The following is a 23388-nucleotide window of genomic DNA, read 5'->3' as shown; positions in this document are numbered from 1 at the left end:
CTAAGTTCACTTTAGCACCTGGAAAAATAAGTTACTGAGATCATTAGAGTTCCTAGTTCTTTGGACAGAAGGAAGGAAAGGGATAAGGTAATATAGTACTCTTAGACCAGAAGCACAAAAAAAAAAAAAAAGTTTCTGATAAAAACATAACTCGAAGAGATACTCCTGACTCTACACTGACCTAAGTCCAGAAGAAAGGGGCAAGAGAATGGCATATTTAGATCACTAGTCCACCACTGGAAGACTAACCATAACGTTTTTACTTGCCAGCATCTTCACTAAAAGCACATCTAGAACTCCTATGTCATACAACTGTAATATTGGTTACAGAATTAACATAGGTCCTAAGTAAAAATTCCATTCGTATGAAAATATCCTATCTTCAAAGCATGAAGAAAAACTACAAAACATGGTATTAAAACTAACTTTATTTTGTTTAATGTATTAGGTGATGAAATCATTATTGCTTTTCAAAAGGGAAACAAACAATATACCTGAGATAGCTTCCAAAGTAAGCAACAATATTTGGGTGTTTACAGTCTTTCATCATAATAATTTCTTGCTGCACAACTGCAAAGTCTTCTCCTAGAATAAAACACAAGCATGTTGAATATTTAGAGGTAAGTTTCAAAATGCTCATTTATTTCAAAACACAATAAAATAATTACACCTATTAATAAGTATAACATAATTAATGAGTTATAAATAAAACATAGCCATTAAGTTAATGGTATTACTTTTAATGACAATTTCAGTCCTGACTTGAGAGAAAATACAGCACAGTTAGTACAAACATGAACTCTGGTCCCAGACTTTCTGGATTAAAATCCTAACTCTGTTCCTCACTAAACTGTGCAAGCTTGGGTAAACTATTTGACTTCTCTGTGCCAATTCCATCCTCAGTAAAACAGTAATAGCGTATCTCATAGGGATGTTGTAAGGGTTAAATGAACCAATACACGTAAAATGCTTAGAACAGTGCCTGGCACAGAGTATGCTTGATACAAGTATTTGGTATTATTATTATTATTATGCCTTGGACATAATCATCGGTATAATCCATCAATAGGAAATGTAAATTACTTTTTCCTTTATTTCTAAATAACATTTAATATAATTTTAGCACAAAGAAGTAATTCTTTTTTAAGTTAGGGCAGGAACCCTTATACACCAAGTGTGTCAAATTTATCTCAAAGGCTGTTTGTAGAGCTGAGAGGCCTACACTCGAGCAGTACTGGATTACCAGATGGCCCACATTCACAGGCTTATCCTGCCTTTGGGTGCCTTGTTCCAACTGTGTTAGGATGCAGAATGGGATTGTATTTTAGCCTGGTCAGACTATTAGCAAATAATCTCTCTCCTACTGCCCCCTTGTCCAAACTCTCCAAAATAAGATCTGGCAATCCTATAGCAGTGTCACATGCTGTGGCTCCTGAATGAACACTTGTCATGGAGAGATACAGAACTGCAGTGAATGCAAATGTGGTGAACCAGAGACTATGCAGAAAGAGAACAAGTGGAAGTGCTTACTCTGAAATAAAAGTAGCTTTGTATTACTAATTCAGCTTTTAAAGTATTATATACTATGAATAGCCTGATTAAATGTAAATTAGTAGCAAAGTAAAAAACAGAAGGCTTTCCCAATTACTGCTCAAATCATAAGTATGAGGTCATTGTGGTAAGCCCTGACATTTCTGGCCTTGGCATTTTGCTACTGCAAATGTAACTGAGATGTGAAACAGCCCAACCATGAACCATGTGAACCCAATATCAAAATCCACCTTACTGCCCCAGTTACAAGGGAAGAAATAATGGAGAGGACACACTTCTTATGTTGAGTTCTTAATTTCTGCATTGATGTGAGCACAAAATCACAGATCTCCAAAGATATAATTTTTAGGCTTTCAAAAATTGGGAAGATTATTGAACTATGATCTTCTTATCACTTTACTTCCCACCATTAAGGATTCCTGATTTTCTGTGTATTAGAAGAAATCAAAGTTAGAAATAACAAAGCCAAAATAAGACACACACCAATTTTTATAGGTATACTAGGTACTTTGTAAGTTCTGGACTTTTAGTTTCTCACTCAACCCAAAATTATACTTTTATTCAATCTAGTGAAAGAGCTGCATACAGTCAAAGTTGATCTAGTTAGAGTGAACCCAAGACTTTAGTTTGATGGTTGGGAGACAAAAGCTCTCTTTCTGGGGGTAGTCCTGAGAGTTATTAGTAGTCATGATATAACCTCAAAGGGAGTCAGCCTTAGGATAAAGTTAATATGTGGAAAGCACTGAGGAGAAACAGGTAAAAGGAAGCATATTGAGCTACTACAGCAAGCCTCACCTGCCTCTGTAATTTTCACATACACCTGTACATGACCAATAAACTCTGTGTATCGTTTAAGCCACTTCAGCTGGGGCTTCTGTTACAGGTAACTATAAGCATCATAACTTCTACAGTGATCTTTGTATACACTGATGTCTGCATGTCTATATGTTCACTAGAATACAAAGTCCTCTAGGATAGAATTACGTCTTCATAATCTTTGTACCCCTAATACCTAAGATGTGATCAATAAAGAACTGTTGACTGAATGAATCTACAACACCACATAATTTCTTTCTATGATGACTGTAAATCCAGAATATCAGCTTTTGGTTTAATTTCATCCAATTGTTAGTATGTTTTATATAATTAATTGCCTATATATTATTCCTTTGATTTCTAATAAAACGTATTAGTGGCTTTAGGTTTTCAACTGCAGCTTTCCCATGAAATACTACTGATCCAAAGTGTATCATTTTGTACTATTAAGACAACTTTATGTGATTGTGAGAATGGTCAAATTAAATTCAACATTTTTGTGGGAAAAAAATCCAAAGAAAAAGTTCACATACTCAATTTTTAAAGGTAAATAAAAAATGTAGATTTGGGTAAGAAAAAAGTAGAGTCTAATACATTAATAATCCAAAGGATTTAAAGAACTTTGTTCAAGGCTCATGAGAAATACATTATAAAGATAGGCCTATCATGAGTAAAGAAGCAGGGGGTAACTGCCCCCATGATTCAATTACCTCCCACTGGGTCCCCCCACAACACATGGGGATTATGGGAACTATAATTCAAGATGAGATACGGGTGGGGACACAACCAAACTACATCATTCCACTTCTGGTCCCTCCCAAATCTCAGGTCCTCATATTTCAAATCACAATCATGTCTTTCCAACAGTCCCCCAAAGTCTTAGTTCACTCTGGCATCAACCCAAAAGTCCAAGTCCAAAGTCTCGTCTGAGACAAGGCAAGTCCCTTCTACCTATGAGCCTGTAAAATCAAAAGCAAGTGAGTTACTTTCTAGATACAATGGGGGTACAGGCATTGGGTAAATACAGCTGTTCCAATGGGAGAAACGAAAAACAAAGGGGCTACAGGCCCCTCGCAAGTCTGAAATCCAATAGGGTGGTCATTAAACCTTAAAGTTCCAAAATGATCTCTTTTGACTCCATATCTCACATCCAGGTCATGCTGATAACAAGAGGTGGGCTCCCATGGCCTTGGGCAGCTCCACCCCTGTAGCTTTGCAGGGTACAGCTCCCCTCCTGGCTGCTTTCACAGGCTAGAATTGAGTGTATCTGCAGCTTTTTCAGGCGCACAGTGCAAGCTGTTGGTGGATCTACCATTCTGAGGCCCGGAGGACAGTGACCATCTTCTTACAGTTCCACTAGGCAGTACTGCAGTGGGAACTCTGTGTGGGGGCTCCAACCCCATGTTTCCCTTCTGCACTGCCCTAGCAGAACCGTGAGAGCTCCACCCTTGCCGCAAACTTCTGTCTGGACATCCAGGCATTTCTATATATCCTCTGAAATCTAGCCAGAGGTTCTCAAACCTCAATTCTTGGTTTCTGTGCACCTGTGGGCTTCATACCATGTGGAAACTGCCAGGTTTGGGGCTTGCACCCTCCGAAGCAATGGCCTGAGATGTACATTGGCCCCTTTTAGCCATGGCTGGAGTGGCTAGGATGCAGAGCACCAAGTCCCTAGGCTGCACACAGCAGGGGGAACCTTGGGCCTGGCCCACAACACCATTTTTTCCTCCTAAGCCTCTGGGCCTGTGATGGGAGGGGCAGCTGCAAAAGTCTCTGAAACGCCCTGGAGACATGTTCCCCTTGTCTTAGTGATTAACATTTGGTTCCTTGTTACTTATGTAAATTTCTGCAGCAGGTTTGAATTTCTCCTGAAGAAAAGGGGGTTTTCTTTTCTATCGCACTGTGGGGCTGCAAATTTTCCAAACTTTTATGCTCTGTTTCCTCTTGAACGCTTTGCTCCCTAGAAATTTCTTCCACCAGATACCCTAAATCATCTCTCTCAAGTTCAAAGTTCCACATATCCCTAGGGCAGGGGCAAAATGCTGCCACTCTCTTTGCTAAAGCCTAACGAGAGTCACCTCTGCTCTAGTACCCAACAGGTTCCTCATCTCCATCTGAGAGCACCTCAGTCTGGACTTTATTGTCCATATCACTATCAGCATTTTGGTCAAAGCCATTCAACATGTCTCTAGAAAGTTCCAAACATTCCCACGTCTGTCTTCTGAGCCCTACAGTCTCTGGGAATTTCCAAACTTTTCCACATTTTCTTCTTCTGAGCCCTCCAAACGGTTCCAACCTCTGCCTGTTACCCAATTCCAAAGTTGCTTCCAGATTTTCAGGTATCTTTACAGCAGCACTCCACTCCTGGTACCAATTTACTGTAACAGTCCATTCTTGTGCTGCTAATAAAGACATACCCAAGACTGGGTAATTTATAAAGGAAAAGGGTTTAATTGACTCAAAGTTTGGCATGGCTGGGGAGGGCTCAGTAAACTTACAATCATGGCAGAGGGGGAAGCAAACACATCCTTCTTCACATGATGGCAGGTGGGAGAAGTATGAGCAAAAGGGGGAAAAGCCACTTATTAAATCATCAGATCTTATGAGAACTAACTCACTATCACGAGAACAGCAGCAGGGGGTAACTGCCCCCGTGATGCAATTACCTCCCATGAAGTCCCTCCCATAACATGTGGGGATTATGGGAATGATTCAAGACAAGATTTGGGTAGGAACACAGCTAAACTATATCAACAATCAAAACAATAATAGTTTAAAGATTAACCCTGAATAGGTCCCTTATTTCTGTCACATTAACTCCACACTTTGCTGCTGGCCCTGTCTACAGATTCCAGCACAGTGTCACTATTAAGGATATGCACTTTGAAATCAGAAAACCTAATTATGAAACTTGGTTTCACAATTCACTAGTTGTATCATCTCAGGCAAATTTGTCTGTCTCTGTCTCCTGTTTCTCTTCTGTTTCTTTCTTTCTCTCTTTTTCCTTCCCTCCCCTACACCCTTTTGTCTCTGTATTATAGTAATTATAACATGTTTCATGTAATAATGTGATTATATATTATATATAATAATATATATTATAGCAACTACCCATAGTCACAATTCTATGCCCCTTACTCTATTTTTCCCCATTTACCACACTTAACATATTATATGTTTACTTATAATATGTGTGTCTCCCTAGCACATTAGACTCTTTCAATATAAATGAATTAATGAATTATTCCAAAGGTAATAACCAACTGAAACCCATAAGAAAAAAATAAGGTGGTATAAACAATAGAAGTAGAAAATTTTCATTATTTACTATATATGACTGTGCTCCTGGAAAACAAACACTTGAACAAAAGGCAGAAACAATTTTTTTAAATCCTTCAATAACATATTAGAATGTGTCAAATTAAATTGTGTACCTAAGAATAAGCTTTAAAACCCACAGGCTCCATACAAAGTTTAAACTTGCTTTTAAAATCTTTAAAATGATAATTATTAAGTTATTTAAACATTATTTAAACTACATTTTATTTAAATACTAAACATTTGATTTACTATTAAATTATCATTTTAAATAGAATCTGCTCTGTTGTTAGTTTTCATGTTAAATAGCTGTTTGATACTGCAAAGAATTATTTCATTATAATGACATTTGTCAAGACGCTTCTGGAAAACCATGTTAGCTTATCAGAGTCATGAAGACGTTAAACATGTAGAAGAGAGAAATAAAGATGATTAAAAGAAAATAAGAAAACAAAGTATTCTGAGAGATAAAAGACCTGAAAAGAGCAAAAGACACTGCTCTTCTGAATAGAAGAACTTACTATGGTAAAGACGGCAAGTACCTTATGAATTAATAACTGTATTATTGCAATTCCAATCAAAATGCCAACTGAGTCCTGAAAAAATTATACTTAAATTCACCTGAAAAAATAAATATGAAGGAAGTTTTCTAATAGATATTATTCTGAAATAAGTAGCTCTTATTTAGAATTGATACATCTGGAATAATTCTCATCTTTCTGATTCTTTATCCTGGATCATGTTAAATGTCCTACAGCCAGAAACAAGAAAAAGAAATAAAAGATGTCCAAATTGAAAAGGAAGAAGTAAAATTATATTTGCTGGAAGATGACATATAGAAAGCTCTAAGGATTCCACAAAAAAACTGTTAGAGCTAATAAACAAATTCAGCAAAGCTGCAGGATACAAAGTCAACTGCATTTATATATACTAACAGCAATCTGAAAAGGAAAATAATCCCAATTACAACAGCATCAAAAAGAATACCTAGTAATAAACTTAACCAAGGAGGAGGAAGACTTGTACTCTGAAAATTACAAAACGTTTAATTAGAAAAATAAATGGAAAGACATGCCATGTTTATCGACTTTTGAAAGAGCACTGTTAAAATGTTCATACTACCCAATGTGATCGACAAAATCAACGTAGTCTGGAAAACAAACAGCAACTTTTTTCTTTCAGAAATAGAAAACACAATCCTAAAATTTAGATAGAACCACAAAGAACCCCAAATAGCCAAAACAATCTTGAGAAAAAAGAATAAAGGCTGGAGGTCTCATACTTCCTGGTTTCAAAACATTACAAAGCTACGGTAATTAAACAATGTGGCACTGGCATAAAGACAGATATATAGACCAATGGAATAGAGAAAAGAAAACCCAAAATAAACACATGCATATAAGGTCAAATCCTCTTTTACAAGGATGCCAAGACTATGCAATGGGGTAAAACAGTATTCACCAAAAGGTGCTGGGAAAAACTCGATGGCTGTATGCAAAAGAATGACATTGGATATTATCCTACATACACAAAAAATTCAGCTTTAATTAATTAAATACTTGAATATTAATTAAATACTTATATGCAAGGCCTGAAACTATAACTCTTAAAGAAAAACACAGGGCAAAGCATTCATAATATTGGTCTTGGCAATTATTACTTGGATATGACATTAAAAGCACAGGCAACAAAAGCAAAAACAGACAACTGAAATTCCATCACTAAAAAGCTTCTGCACAGCACAAGAAACAGAAGGAAAAGACAACCTATGGAATATAAGAAAATATTTGCAAACCATATATGTGGTGAGGGGTTATTAGATACTCCTACAATGCAAGAGCAAAACAAAACCTACCAAATAATTGGATTCAGAAATGAGCAAAGGGCCGGGTGCAGTGGCTCATGCCTGTAATCCCAGCACTTCTGGAGGCCGAGGTAGGTGGATCACCTAAGGTCAGGAGTTTGAGAGCAGCCTTCCCAACATGGCAAAACCCAGACTTCATTAAAAATACAAAAAATTAGCTGGGTGTAGTGGAGGCATCTGTAATCCCAGGTACTCAGGAGACTGAGGTGGAAGAATTGCTTGAACCCAGGAGGTGGAGGTTGCAGTGAGCCAAGACTGTGCCACTGTACTCTAGCTTGGGCAATAGAGTGAGAGTCTATCTTAAAAAAAAAAAAGCAGGCCGGGCGCGGTGGCTCACGCCTGTAATCCCAGCACTTTGGGAGGCCGAGGCGGGTGGATCACGAGGTCAGGAGATCGAGACCATCCTGGCTAACACGGTGAAACCCCATCTCTACTAAAAAATACAAAAAACTAGCCGGGCGAGGTGGCGGGCTACTCAGGAGGCTGAGGCAGGAGAATGGCATAAACCCGGGAGGCGGAGCTTGCGGTGAGCTGAGATCCAGCCACTGCGCTCCAGCCTGGGCGACAGAGCGAGACTCTGTCTCAAAAAAAAAAAAAAAAAAAAGCAATGGGAGATGGACACATGAATTAGCTTTATTTGATCTGACTTTCACAACATACATATGCATCAGAATACCATGTTGCAAGCTGTAAACAAACAGTATACAATTTTTGTCATTTATACAGTAATCATACTGGGGATGTTTTTTTTTTTTTAAGAGCAAAGGACTTGAACAGAAATTTCTCAAAAAAAAGATATACAAATGGCCAACAGATCTATATCAAAAGATGTCCAACATCACTGTCTTCAGGGAAATGCAAATCAAAACCATGATGTCACCTCTCACCTGTTCAGAAGGCCATTATAAAAAACAAAACACAACAAAACAAAATGAGAAAATAGCAAGTGTTGGCCCAGTATGAATACCCCCGTCCACTGTTGATGGGAATGTAAAATGGTATAGCCACTATGGAAAACAGTACAGAAGTTCCTCTAAATATTAAAAATAGAAATGCAATATGATCCAGCAATTTTACTTGTGGGTATATACCCAAAAGAACTGAAATTAGAATCTCAAAGAGACGTTTGCACTCCAGAAAGCAGAATGGTCATGGCCAGAGGCTGGGGGAAGGAAGAATTAGGAGTTGCTGTTTAGCGCATAAAGAATTTCAGTCATGCAAGATGAAAAAATTCTAGAATATAATCTATAACATAATGGTTATAGTTAACAATACTGTACTAAATATTTAAATTTGTTAACAGGATAGATATCACGTGATGTGTTTTTACCACCATTGATAAAAAGAGACAAACTCTAAAATATTTGAAGAGATTTATTTTGAGCCAAATATGAACGACCAGTGGTCTGTAATACAGCTCCAAGAGATCCTGAGAACATGTGCCCAAAGTGGTTGGTTTTATACATTTTAGGCAGACATAAGACATCAATCAAAACACGTACGGTGGGCCAGGTGCAGTGGCTTAGTCCTGTAATCCCAGCACTTTGGGAGTCCAAGGTGGGTGGATTACCCGAGGCCAGGAGTTTGAGACCAGCCTGGCCAAAATGGTGAAACCCCATCTCTACTAAAAATACAAAAATTAGCCGGGTGTGATGGCACATGCCTGTAATCCCAGCCGTGTGGGAGGCTGAGGCAGGAGAATGGCGTGAACCCAGGAGGTGGAGCTTGCAGTGAGCCAAGATGGCGCCCCTGCACTCCAGCCTAGGTGACAGAGCGAGACTCCGTCTCAAAAAAAAAATAAAAAATAAAAAATAAAAATAAAAATAATGGGTAGTGAAGACCAAGGTTTTATCATGCAGATGAAGCCTCCAGGTAGCAGACTTCAGAGATTTTGTCAGACCTATAAAGTGCCAGACTCAGTTAATTCTCTCCTAGATCAGGAAAAAGACCTAGAAAGGAAAATGAATTCTCTATGGAATACAGATTTCCCCCACAAGAGACAGCTTTGCAGGACCATTTCAAAATATATCAAAGAAATATACTTGGGATAAAATATTTCAATTTCTTGCAGGGCCTGCTATCTGTCATGTGATGCTAAACTAGAGTCAGGATGGAATTTGGTGTCTTATTGCTACAAAAAGTCTGTTCACTAGTCTTAAGATTCTCTGTTTAAATGTTAATGTTGGTCAGCTGAGCCTGAATTCCAAAGGGAGGAGGGTATAATGAGGATGTGGAGTCTCATTATGATGATAACATCATGGCCTGAACTAGTTTTTCAGGTTAACTTTGGAATGCACTTGGCTGAGAAGAGCGTCTATCAGTCAGCTGGGGAGCTTAGAATTTTATTTTTGGGTTACACCATAGTAATTTTTAAAGTGTCCTATAGCCCAGAGAAAAATTTAAGCTTAGACTATGAAAAATAAACAAGGTTTCTCATGCCATTGTTATGGGTATTTCATTCTCAAATCTTCCATTTCCATTCTATTTCAAACACAGAGAAGTGAGAACATACATGTATGTTACATGTAAAAGTGTTTTAAAGTCAAGTTCAAATTAACTTTTAATTTCATGTGCGGTGTCATTCAAAATACATAATTTCTAAACTCCATTTCCTATGGTAGAAACAATAAATGAAATTAACGGTACTTGAGTCATTCATGAAAGGAGTCAAACTCTGTAAAATATTTGAAGAGATTTATTCTGAGCCAAATATGAGCGATCAATGGCCCATAACAGAGCCCTCAGGAGACCTGAGAACATATGCCCAAGGTGGTTGGGGTACAGCCTAGTTTTATACATTTTAGGGAGTGCTGAGGCATCAATCAAATACATTTAAGACTTAACATTGGTTCGATCTAGAAGGGTGGGACAGCTCAAAGCAGGGTGGTGGGGTGGGGGTTGAGGTAGTGGCTTCCAGGTCAGAGGTAGATTTCTAAAATTTTCTGATTGGCAATTGGCTTAAACAGTTATCATCAATAGAAAGGAATGTCTGGGTTGTGATAAGGGGTTGCAGAGACCACGGTTTTATCACCTAGATGAAACCTCCAGGCAGTAGGCTTCAGAGAGAATAGATTGTAAATGTTTCTCATCAGATGTAAGATCTGCATTAATGTTAATACCAGTCAGCTTTCTCTGAATTCCAAAAGGGAAGAGAGTATAATGAGGCATGCTCCACCTCCACTTCCATTGTCGCCTGAGTTTTTCAGGGTAACTTCGGAATGCCTTTGGTCCAGCGGAGGGGTTCATTCAGATGGTTGGGAGGCCTTGGAACTTTATTTTTTGATTTACACAGTAATCTATGGCTAACATTCCAACTTCTCTTAAGTTGTCAATTATTGTCTCAAACTACTGGAGTACCAGGAAATACTCTGAAATACTACATTAAACTATCAGGGTATCTTGAAACCCACTGGCTAACCTTTAAAAACATAAGAAATTGGCTTAAGTAATAACAATATAAAATTAGAAAAAACTTTTCTAAAACCACAAAAGCAGCACACAACTTTGAATTTTTTGAAGAAATATTAAAGCCCTGATCAATAACAGAAATACAAAGGAAGTATCTAAAAATTCTATTGATTCCTAGTTATTTCAAAACAAATGAAAAAATGATTATAAGAGCAATATTCGTATTTTTTTCAGAAATGAGAATGAAGAAAACCACCCTTCAAATACTTCACCTGATAAAAATAACTTAGAGCCTATTTATTTGTTTGGCTGTATTTTACTAAGTGTTCTTGATTAATGCTTAAGTATCACTTATATTTATATACATTGTTACTGAATGGACACTTGGGTTCACAAAGTCAAGAAGAAATTCCCTTGCTCAAACTATCTAAACAAAAAAAGAAGCCAGGCACAGTGGCTCACACCTGTACTCCCAGCATGTTAGGAGGCTGAGGCAGGTGGTTTGCTCCAGCCCAGGAGTTTCAGACTAGCCTGGGCAACATGGTGAAACCTCATCTGTAGAAAAAAATTAAATAAGCCAAATAAGCTGGGTATGGTGGTGTGAGCCTGTAGTCCCAGCTACTTGGGAGGCTTAAATGGGACTGAGCCCGGGTGGTTGAGGCTGCAGTAAGCTGTGGCTGTGCCACTGCACTCCAGCCTGGGTGATAGAGTGAGACTCTATCTAAAAAAACAAAAAAACAAAAACAAAGGAAAAGGGGGAAAAAAAAAAAAAAGAAAGAAAGAAACCATGGCCCTGGTTCCCTAAAAAAAAGTCCTACTCTAGAACTGGGCATGGTGTTGGAAGCCTGTAGCCCCAGATATTTGGGAGACTGAGGTGAGAGTTTGATCCAACTTGGGCAACATAGTGAGACCTCATCTTTAAGACAAAAAGAAAAAATGTCTACCCTAACGCTGTGTTTCCCAACTCTGTTTTCCTAATGCCTCTCCCCCATGAAATTTTAATACCACAGATATTCTGCATGTTTATGTATTATGCATATATACATATATATATATCTGTGCTTTATACATAAAACGAATTAAGATTTTTTTCATCCCAAAGAACCAGTTCCACTCCTTTCTTATTTTAAAGGAATATTTGAGAAAACATTCTCTAGTGCAAACGGATTGTGTCCAGGTAGTCAGGGAAGGAGGGCTTAACTTGAGCTTCCTGACCTATAAACCTGTTGGGTCTCCTTTTCTTACCTGATCCAGCTCTTTTGAGAGCCAGGTTTACCCAAGTGGTTCTGATGGAAGGCTCAAAATAAGGAAGGTACGTATAACTCAGGAGTGAATTTCTAGTGAAAATCCTCTGGAGTATATCCCTCCCATCTACTAAAAATGATGGCAGCATCCCTACAGTTTCTAGATGTAAAGTAAGTATTATAGGAGACTCAAAAAATGTTTTTGGAGTAAGGACAGAAAAGGGAAAAATAGAGCATGATGTAGATTTTAAGGGAAGTGAAGTACACAATGGGCAAAAATTTTTCTGCTTTTATCATGCCCACCAACAAGAACAGTGACATACTGTTCAAAACAGTTTTAGCCAGGCACAGTGGTTTATGTTTGTAATCCCAGAACACTGGAAGGGCGAGGCAGGACAATCACTTGAGGCCAGGAGTTCGAGACCAGCCTGGGCAACACAGTGAGACCCAGTCTCTACAAAAAAAAAACCTAAAAAATTAGCCTGGCCGGGCGCGGTGGCTCAAGCCTGTAATCCCAGCACTTTGGGAGGCCGAGACGGGCGGATCACGAGGTCAGGAGATCGAGACCATCCTGGCTAACACGGTGAAACCCCGTCTCTACTAAAAATACAAAAACTAGCCGGGCGAGGTTGCGGGCGCCTGTAGTCCCAGCTACTCCGGAGGCTGAGGCAGGAGAATGGCGTAAACCCGGGAGGCGGAGCTTGCAGTGAGCTGAGATCCGGCCACTGCACTCCAGTCCGGGCGACAGAGCGAGACTCCGCCTCAAAAAAAAAAAAAAAAAATTAGCCTGGTGTGGTGGTGCACACCTGTTAATCTCAGCTAGTAGTGAGGCTGAGTCAGGAGAATTGCTTGAGCCCAGGAGTTGGGGCTGCAGTGAGCTATGATCACATCACTATACTCCAGCCTGGGTGACAGGGTGAGATCCTGTCTCTAAAAGAAAAGAAAAAAAAAAAAAATCCCCAAAAAGAAAAAAAGTTAAATAAAATAGTTCTAATTTTGGACGTTTTTCACCTCCCAACTTTCTGTTCTCTCACCGGACCTGATTTAAAGATAATGTTTTTTAGCAGCTCCTGATCTATTCTTGAGGTTACATAGGCATAAACCATAGCTGTATAAAACTCATGAAAATGAGTTCCTAAAATCAAAACAATACAACAAAACTATTCTTCCCATAAACTCAATTTTGACATATATTGTACCTTTCCCTTATCCCTTGTAATTTATCAATCATGTTTAAAGTCTTATCCACCCTAAAATCTCATGCAGTCACCCCTTCCTTCCCTCTGCCTGTAACTCAAGTATGGCTGTCACAACAGTAATATGTCTTCTTACCAGCAGGGTCTCTCTCCCATCTGCCTGTGTACACTGAATCTTCTTACAGTTACACTCTGACCATGTTACTAACCTGTAACAACAAACAAAATCCCACTGTCTACAGGGTAAAATCTAAACCTTTGAGCTAGTTTTATTTTTATTTTTATTTTTTTTTGAGATGGAGTTTTGCTCTGTCACCCAGGCTAGAGTACAGTGGCGTGATCTTGGCTCACTGTAACCTCCGTCTCCTGGGTTCGAGTGATTCTCCTGCCTCAGTCTCTCAAGTAGCTGGGAACACAGGTGCGTGCTACCAAGACAGGCTGGTCTTGAACTCCTGACCTCAGCTGATCTGCCCACCTCAGCCTCCCAAAGTGCTGGGATTACAGGTGTGAGCCACTGCGCCTGGCTGCTTTGGGCTAGTATTTAAGGTTCTCCATAAACTTATCATCAGTTTTCCACTTCTTATATCCCACCATGCCCACAGAGAGCATACTGCTCTAGACAAATGAAACTACGACTTCCCAAACAGGCCTAGTACTTCCATACTACCTTTGCTTTTATCTATCCTCATATGGAATACCCTCCATTCTCTTATTCTACTAGCAAAATCCTAGCCAGTCTTGAAGGCTCATCTGAAGTTTTACTTCCTTAACCATCCCAAGGGAAATGGAACTCACAGCCTCTATGGAACCCACCAAGTATAAGTTAGGATATATCAGCCACTCTGCACTATGTGTGTCCTTTCACATAGCATCCTACCTAGATATTCCCAGCCCAGAGTATTTCAGAGTAAACAGTCAAAGGCAGATCTTCAGTGACCCAGGAATTAAGTCTTTCTAGTCACAGCCATCACCATCACCGTTCCTTACTGCCAACACCACCACCTACATATGCACACACACTCTGCTCAATGGGTGATTCTCTGTAGTTAGGCTGCGACTTACATAAACACTCTAGTTTTCATATTGGATAACAAGTTCCTTGAAGTAAGGAACTATATCTCTGTATCTTCCTTCTAACTAAATTAAGTGCTAAATAAACATCCTTGAAGCCAAATCACTGGTCATATACAGAGGACTGAGAATAAGAAATACATTGCAGCTAAACAAAACAAAAAGTCCTTTATCCGTTGCTTTTTTATTTTGGAGCATTATTACCATTCAATGTGTAAATATCCAATCTGTCCAGTACAGTCAACCTCAAGTCATAGGATGATTCCAATATATTTAAGAGTGGCTAAGCAATCCATGATTAATCTTTGAAGAATAATTATCACAAATGATGTAACAACTATTCATGATGGCAATAAACACAAGGCAGCACTGAAAAAGCACACGGTGGCAAGGGATCCACAAAAGCACTCAAGGGAGATGGGAAAAGGCACCAGATAAATCATATCCCCAATGTTTTGTCACTCTATGATGAAAGATAAGGAGGCAGAAAGCACCTCTACTACCTCTCAGGAAAGAAAAAAAGTAATGTCAAAGGCTGGCAGGAGAGAATATTCTATAACATTTAACTTTGGAGGTCCATGAAAAATCGTAGAATAAGGTCTTATTGTTACTTTTTCACACTTTTAAAATTTGGCTTTACAATTTAATGCATGTTGCTCTCACTGAAACAAAGCATAATACCTTATTTTCTCACTACAAGTTTCTCTGTTTATCAATCTCAGTAGTTTTCATTGTGTTGGAAAAGGAATGAGTTTCCCCATTTAGAAGAGTTTTTCCTATGAGTTTCTACCTAATGAATCACTGTTATCTATCTGCATCTGTATCGTATTAACTAGTACTGCAAACAATACCACAAATGAGTACAAGCAACTTTTAAATTCTGACTTTAAATCCTAAAAAGAGATTCCAGATCTGTAACTTATTTATATAATAACACCTTATCAGAACTTGAAAATAAAAAACTTATCAGAACTTGAAAATAAAGCCCCAAAGTGTGTGTGTGTGTGTGTGTGTGTGTATATATATATATATATATATATATATATATATATATATGTTCTATTCTACTAGCAAGCTCTGCCATAGCTCTCATCTTGATCCATTTTAAATTATTTTTATCCAAATAAGTCTCAAGAATTGGCAGTGTTCCAGCTGGATCAGCCACAGACTGTAGGAACAAATCTGTCATCTGACAAATTCAGGTTTACTGACCCACTGCAATGAGGAAAACCACACGCCAGATAAATCTTAGGGGATCTCACCCAAGGAAAATGTAGAGTTTTTGTAATACTTTAAATAAAACGGAATTGAGATGAAATTTAAATGAAGTGGTGTTTTGACAGGCTTATAGCAAAGGAGAGCTGTATGTAAAGGGGCTGACTTCAGAATTGGATTACAAAGTGAACGCAAGGTTCTTTTTCCTTATAAGTAACGAAGTTATGATGGATGTGAACACTGTGTCTCTTACCTGAAGCTCTGCCATCTGGGGCGTAAATCAAGACTCGTTCTCTATGTCAAAGTGACTTACATTCTCCAGGAAAGAGTGGAATGTTTAACTCTTGCTGCTACAGGTTGAATTTCTCTAGTTCAAAAATCTGATATACACAATGCTCCAAAATCCAAAACTTTTTGAGCACTGATGTGACGCAAATGAACTAAATTCTGCAATCAAAAAACAGAGTGGCTGAAAGCATAAGAAAATAAGGCCCAATGATCTGTTGCCTACAAGAAACACACTTCACCTATGAAGATACACAGACTAAAATAAAGGGATGGAAAGAGATACTCCATGCCAATGGAAACAAGAAAAGAACAGGAGTAGCTATATGTATATCAGAAAAAAAAGATTTCAAAACAAAACCTGTAAGAAGATCTAAGAAGGTCACTCTCTCTATATATATATCCTCTCTCTCTATATATATATATTTATATATACACACACACATCTATCTGTGTATATATAGATTTGCTTGCTGAATTAACTCCTTTTATATATACAATATATATTACATATATTTATATATTAAATTTTTGTAGAGCATTCAGACAAGAGCAAGAAATAAACGAGCATCCAAATTGGAAAGAAAGCAGTCAAATTATCCTTGTTTGCAGACTATATGATCTTACATTTGGAAAAATCTCAAGACTCCACCAAAAAACTATTAAACTGACAAATTCAGTAAAGCTGCAGGATACAAAATAAATATACAAAAAAAGTATCATTTTCGAATAACAAAAGTGAACAATCTGAAAAAGAAATCAAGAAAGAAATTCCATTTACAATAGCTACAAATAAAATAAAATACCTAGGAATTAACCAAAGAAAGGAAAGATCCCTATAATGAAAACATAAAACACTGATGTAAGAAACTGAAGAAGTCACACACAAAAAATGGAAAGATATTCCATGTTCATGGACTGGAAGAATCAATATTGTTAAAATGTCCATACTACCCAAAAGAAACTAAGGATTTAATGCAATTCCTATCAAAATATGAATGACAGTCTTCACAAAAATAGAAAAAACTATCCCAAAATTTTTATGCACTCACAAAAGACCCAAAATAGCCAAAGCTATCCTAAGCAAAAAAAAAAAAAAAAAAAAAAAGAAAAGAAAAGAAACTGTAGGAATCACATTACCTGACTTCAAATTATACTACAGAGCTACGGCAACCAAAACAGCATGCCGCTGGAAAAACAGATACACAGATCAGTGAACAGAATGGAGAACCCAGAAATAAATTCAGACACATACAGTGAATGCATTTTCAACAAAGATACCAAGAACATACATTGGAGAAAGGACAGTCTCTTCAATAAACAGTGCTGAGAAAACTGGATATCCATATGCAGAAGACTGAAACTAGACCCCCTTCCTCTTACCATATACAAAAATCAAATTAAAATGGATTAAAGACATAAATCTAAGACCTCAAACTATGGAACTACTACAAGAAAACATGGGGGAAAATCTCGATGACATTGGTGTGGGCAAAGATTTCTTGAGCAATATCCTACAGGCATTGGCAACCAAGTAAAAATGGACAAATGAGATCACATCAAATGAATAAGCTTCTGCACAGCAAAACAAACAACCAACAAAGAGAAGAGACAACCCCACAAATGGCAGAAAATATGTGCAAACTACTCATCTGACAAGGGATTAACAACCAGATTATGTAAGGAGCTCAAACAACTCCACTGGGGAAAAAAACCCTAATAATTCAATTTAAAAATGGGCAAAAGATCTGAACAGACATTTCTTCAAAGACATAAAAACTGCAAACAGGTATATGAAAAGGTGCTCAACATCACTGATCATCAGAGAAATGCAAATCAAAACTATACCATGAGATATTATCTCCCCTTATTCAAAATGCCTTTTATCAAAAAGACAGGCAATAAATGCTGGCGAGAATGTGGAGAAAAGGGAACCTTCACACACTGTCGGTAGGAATGTAAATTAACACAGCTACTATGGAGAACAGTCTGGAGGTTCCAAAAACTAAAAACAGAACTACCACATAATCATGCAATTCCACTCCTAGGTATATACCCAAAAGAAAGGAAATGAGCACAGCAAAGAGAGATCTGCACGCCCATGTTTACTACTGTACTATTCACAATAACCAAGATTTGGAAGCAACCTAAGTGTTCATCAACAGATGAATGAATAAAGAAATATGGTACATATATACAATGGAGTACTATTCAGCCATCAAAAGGAACGAGATCCTGTCATTTGCAACAACACGGATGGAACTGCAAGTCATTATGTTAAGTGAAATAAGCCAGGCACGGAAAGACAAACATCACATGTTCTCATCTATCTGTGGGAGCTAAAACTCAAAACGATTGAACTTATGGAAATAGAGAGTAGAAGGATGGTTACCATAGGCTGGGAAGCTTACAGGGTTTGTGGGGTGGAAGGGATTTGGAGATGGTTAATTGGTACAAAAAATTAGAAAGAATGAATAAGCCCTAGTATTTGCAAGCACAACAGGGTGACCATAGTAAAAAAAAAATACATAAATAATTCAATTATACATTTAAAAATAATTAGAAGAGTATAACTGGTCTGTTTGAAACACAAGAGATAAATACTTGAGGTGATGGATATCCCATTTACCCTGATGTGATTATTATGTATTGCATGCCTGTATCAAAGTATCTCGTGTAACCCAGAAATATATATGCCTACTGTGTATTCACAAAAATTAAAAATGGCTCACATCTGTAATCCCAGCATTTCGGGAAGCCCAGGCAGGTGGATCACTTGATGCCAGGAGCTCGAGGCCATCTGGGCCAACATGATGAAACCTTGTCTCTATTAAAAATACAAAAATTGGCCAGGCGTGGTGGTGCATGACTGTAGTCCCAGCTATTCATGAAGATTGCTTGAACCAAGGAGGTGGAGGCTGCAGTGAGCCAAGATCACGCCACTGCCTGGGTGACAGAGCGAGACTCTGTCTCAAAACAATAAAAAAATTATAATTAAAATTAAAAATAAATTAGGCCAGGTGTGATGGTTCACGCTTGTAATCCCAGCACTTTGGGAGGCAGAGATGAGTGGATCACCTAAGGTCAGGAATTCAAGACCAGCCTGGCCAACACAGTGAAACCCTGTCTCTACTAAAAATACAAAAATTAGCCTGGCATGGTGGTGCGCTCCTGAAATCCCAGCTACTCGGGCAGCTGAGACAGGAGAATCGCTTGAACCCAGGAGGCAGAGGTTGTAGTAAGGTAAGATCGTGCCATTGCACTCCAGTCTAGGCAACAGAGCAAGACCCCAACACAAATAAATAAATAAATAAATAAATAAACTTCTTAAAATGTAAAGCTGCATGAATAAGATGAGATGCAAAAGTCAGACACCTTGGAGTAACTTCACATTTAAACAATTTGGTCAAAATGTCTGAGTAAGTTTTTATTTTGCTTCAGGTTCAAATTGCTTATCAGTTGTAAAAAAAGGAAAAGGTAACAAACTCTAGATAGAAATTCTTAAAATCTAACATGTTGCACTATACTATTTCAGACTTAATTTTTGTTTCCAAAAAGTAGAAGACTGGCCATCAAAACTCTAATATAGGCCAGACACAGTGGCTCATGCTTGTAATCCTAGCAGTTTGGAAGGCCAAGGTAAGAGGTCGCTTGAGACCAGGTATTCAAGAGCAACCTCGGCAACACAGTGAGACCCTGTCTCTACAAAAAATAAAAATTAGCTGGGAGTGGTAGCACACGCCTGCAGTCCTAGCTACTTGGGAGGCTGAGGCAGAAGGATAGTATGAGCCCAGGAGATCAAGACTGCAGTGAGCCATGATCATACCACTGTATTGCAGCCTGGGCTACAGTGCGACTGTCTCTTAAACACACAACACACCCCTCTACCTTAGAAAAATGTGAGCATAACACCACTAGTGAAGTAGTTCCCTCCTCCATACCCCCCCCCCCAAAATCGGAGTCTACTCAGTTCTCTAGAGCTATCTATCAATTCACCAAAGAATATATTACATGATGCTACAGGAAGGCAATCAGCAAAATCCGGACTGAGGGGAACTTTACAGGATAAACGATCAAGTTACTTCAACAGAAAGTTACAAGGAAAAAAGATAAAAAGAAATTAAGCAGGAACCTATAGATATAACAAAGCGACTATTTGCTAAGTGTAGGTCTTATTAATAAGGAACTGTAATGCTGTTAATGGTTTTAGTTACATATCTTTAATAATTTTATTAAGGCATATGTTTAAATTGGATAGTTCAGCAATTTCAAGTGTATAATTCAATGGTGTTTTTAGTACATTTACCAAGTTGTACAACCATCACTAGATTATTCCCGTAAGAACCTTCACGTCCAATAATTGTTAGTCCACCCCTCTGCCCCCAGCTCACCAGATTAACTTTCTGACACCACAGATTTGCCTTTTCTGAACCGTTCACGTGAAATCATACAGTATATAGTTTTGTGTGTCTAGCTCCTTTCACTTAGCACGTTTTGGTCACCTATGTTACAGTATGTATCAGCATCTTGTTTTCATTGTTGAATGGTATTCAACTGTATGAACACAACACATTCATTCACCAGTTGATGGGCAGTTAAGATTGTTTCCAATTTTAAGACATATTGTGAATAACGCTACTATAAACATTTGTGCATGACAATCATTGTGTCGGCAGATATGCAAGAGTAGAATTGCTGGGTCATTATGGCAAATTTATGTCGAACACTTTAAGGAAGTGACAAACTGTTTTCCAAAGTGGTTGCATCATTTTACATTTCCACCAGCTGTGTATGAGGGTTGCTGTTTGTGATTATATTTTGAGTATTTATACGTTAGGCATATATACAGAAATACTATGGGCTAAAATTATATGATTGAGGGATCAAAATAACTGGTGGCAGGGGGAAATGGGTAGCTGTAATAGATGAAACATATTTATGGTGATAACCCTTGTTTTCTCCGGGTGGTAGAATATGAATGATTTTTATTTTTTTCCTTTTGTATAGTTGTGTATTCTACTTTTAATACGTTGATCAATATATACATGGCAGTGTTCAAGATTGACAGTGCAACAACTCGAACATTTCATGAACAAAAAATAATTGACTTGAACAGTATGCTTTTTCAAGTCTTTATTTTTTAAGGAAATTTTAAGATATACAGAATGGGTACTATGTGCCAGGTCCTAAGCTCAGTGCTGGGGGCACAAATTTGATTAAAACTTAGAAACAAAGAAAGGCAAGTCTAGAATGACAATATAGCTATGGTCAGTGCTATAGCAGAGCTATTCACTCAGGAGTCATCTTAATTAGACCCAGGGTCAGGGAAGGCTTCCCGAAAGAGAAGGTATTTAGGTGATTTGAGGGAATGATGTATATACAAAATACTTCTCATTAGAACCATTTCATTAAGTAACACAGTCACCTTTTTAATGATTAAAAATGAAGGCCCTGCTTTAAATGCCAAATTTCTTTTTGTAGCTAATATTTCAACAACTTCAAATATCCTTCTAAAATTTCTTATAAATTGAAGAGTAGGAGATTCAGAAAAAAGACAAACATCTTGTCTTGTGATGTTTAAAATATAATGACTACATAAAATATGTAAATATGTATAACTGGAAAATTTTTTTAATTCATTATATTTCTGTGTGGTTTGATCACAATCAGTACATCCTTAAATTTTCATTTTAATATCACTTCTAAAAAGCTTATTGATGCTCTAAGTAAGGGGTGAGCAAACTATAGGGAAAGAGAGAGAAATGAATATAGAGATGATACACTACCTACAAAGCCTAAAGTATTGGCTATTTGGCCTTTTTTTTTTTTTTTTTTTTTTTAAAGAAAAAGTTTTTGCAGTCTTGTAAAGTCTCTGAATGGATTTCTGTTCATACTGGAACTGAAACTTGCTTTACCAATAAACTCTTATTATCAGCTTGTAACGGAAGAAGTCATCAGAAAGGCACTAATTGCTGTGGAACTCGGTCTAGACACTAGCACAATTATAGACTTGCTTATGGTGGGAAGAAGAAAGAGTGGGAAGGGGTTTCTAAGAGAGAATAAACAAAGAGTGAGTAATTAGCTAAGAAAAAGGTGGGTTTTGAGGGAAGTAGGAGGAATTCAAAGAACATAGTTGAAGCAGACAAAAAATATGGAGTAGTCTTAAGGGGCTTTACAATAAGCTGCTCAATTTGGTAGACAACTGCTGAGATATCAATGAAATACAGAATGTGGAAGCTAGATTGCCCGAGAAAACTGGGAGACTCAGAGACATGAAGTTATTTGCCCAAGTTCACAGAGAAAGGGAGTGGGAGACAAACTGAACTACAACTACCCAAATCTCGGTTCTGTTTTTTCCACGACATCACACTGACACCACAAGACGTTAGCCTGGAAATAAACCACTACCAGCTTGTCACAAGTTAGCTCAACTGAGTTGAGAAAGAACAAAGTCTTTTCAGGAGTTCCCCTTCCTCCTCCAATTATCAGTTATTTTTCAGGGAAGAACTGAGCAAGGTGTGTGTATGCAGAACTCGAAGAACTGGAGGAAAGAGCATACAAGCAGCTCTATTTATCCCAGAAGATGTTGGGGAAAACAACAGAATGTTGACCAAACATCATTAAAATAGGCCTTAAGATATCCCACGGCTTTCTAGCAACAAGAAAAAATGAATGTCAAATAATTTACCTGGTTCCAATTTTATTACTTTAATTGCTGCTAATTCACCAGTGTTAACATTCCGTGCCTAAAAGAAAAAAAAGGAAAAAAGGATTATTGTGAAGAAAGCTTTCATAAAAAGTGTATAAAATTTCACTTCAGCTTACTGTTTGTTTTCTGTTATATAAAAATATTTTAAAAGAAATGCAAATGTAATTTATATTTACAAAACAAAGTTTATACTTCACAATAAATTGCAACATTTATGTAAAATTTAATATTGGCAATACTAACAGCTAATATACACTTAGATGTCGGTATGGATGTGCCAGGCACTATTCTAAATGTTTTAATATTAATTCATTTAATCCTCACAACAATCTTATAAAATAGGTACTGATATTATTCTCATTTTGCAAGTGAGGAAACTAAAGGACATAGAACTCAAAAGAACTTAACAAGGTCATTTGCCAGTGAGTTGACAGTGCTGGGATTCAAACCCAGGCAGGCTAACTCCAGTCTGAGCCTTTAAGTATTACACTGTATTGCTATTCATTCAAAGGCTAGTTGAACTAATTAACTGGCCTTACATTTTTTCATTTAAAAGCTTTAGGATATGAAAGGTTAACACAATTGTGCATATAATTATGAAAACAGGCCCCCTGCATCCTTTTAAACACACCTGATGGTATAGTCAAATACATGTAGTTCAATGCAAAACAAATCTATTTTGTAAGCCACATGTTAAAAATCACTTTAAAA

The 23388-nt window shown here is 37.6% G+C and overlaps 1 protein-coding gene across 2 annotated transcripts in view; it reads right to left on the bottom strand.

Moving 5' to 3' along the window:
* The window catches only part of MAP4K3 (mitogen-activated protein kinase kinase kinase kinase 3), a 185522-nt gene that overhangs the window by 103931 nt on the left and 58203 nt on the right, over positions 1–23388 (bottom strand). For both annotated transcript variants that reach the window (XM_011935930.1, XM_011935931.1), the window contains exons 2-3: positions 22657–22714; positions 495–585 (exon numbers count right to left, since the gene is read on the bottom strand). In XM_011935930.1, the coding sequence (XP_011791320.1) occupies positions 495–585; positions 22657–22714 (149 nt within the window). The remainder of the gene's footprint in view (positions 1–494; positions 586–22656; positions 22715–23388) is intronic.

This window comes from Colobus angolensis, unplaced genomic scaffold, assembly GCF_000951035.1.
Source record: "Colobus angolensis palliatus isolate OR3802 unplaced genomic scaffold, Cang.pa_1.0 Scaffold15, whole genome shotgun sequence".
Lineage (NCBI taxonomy): Eukaryota > Metazoa > Chordata > Mammalia > Primates > Cercopithecidae > Colobus > Colobus angolensis.
The sequence above is the reverse complement of the archived record's forward strand: the minus strand, read 5'-3'. Positions and strand labels throughout refer to the sequence as shown.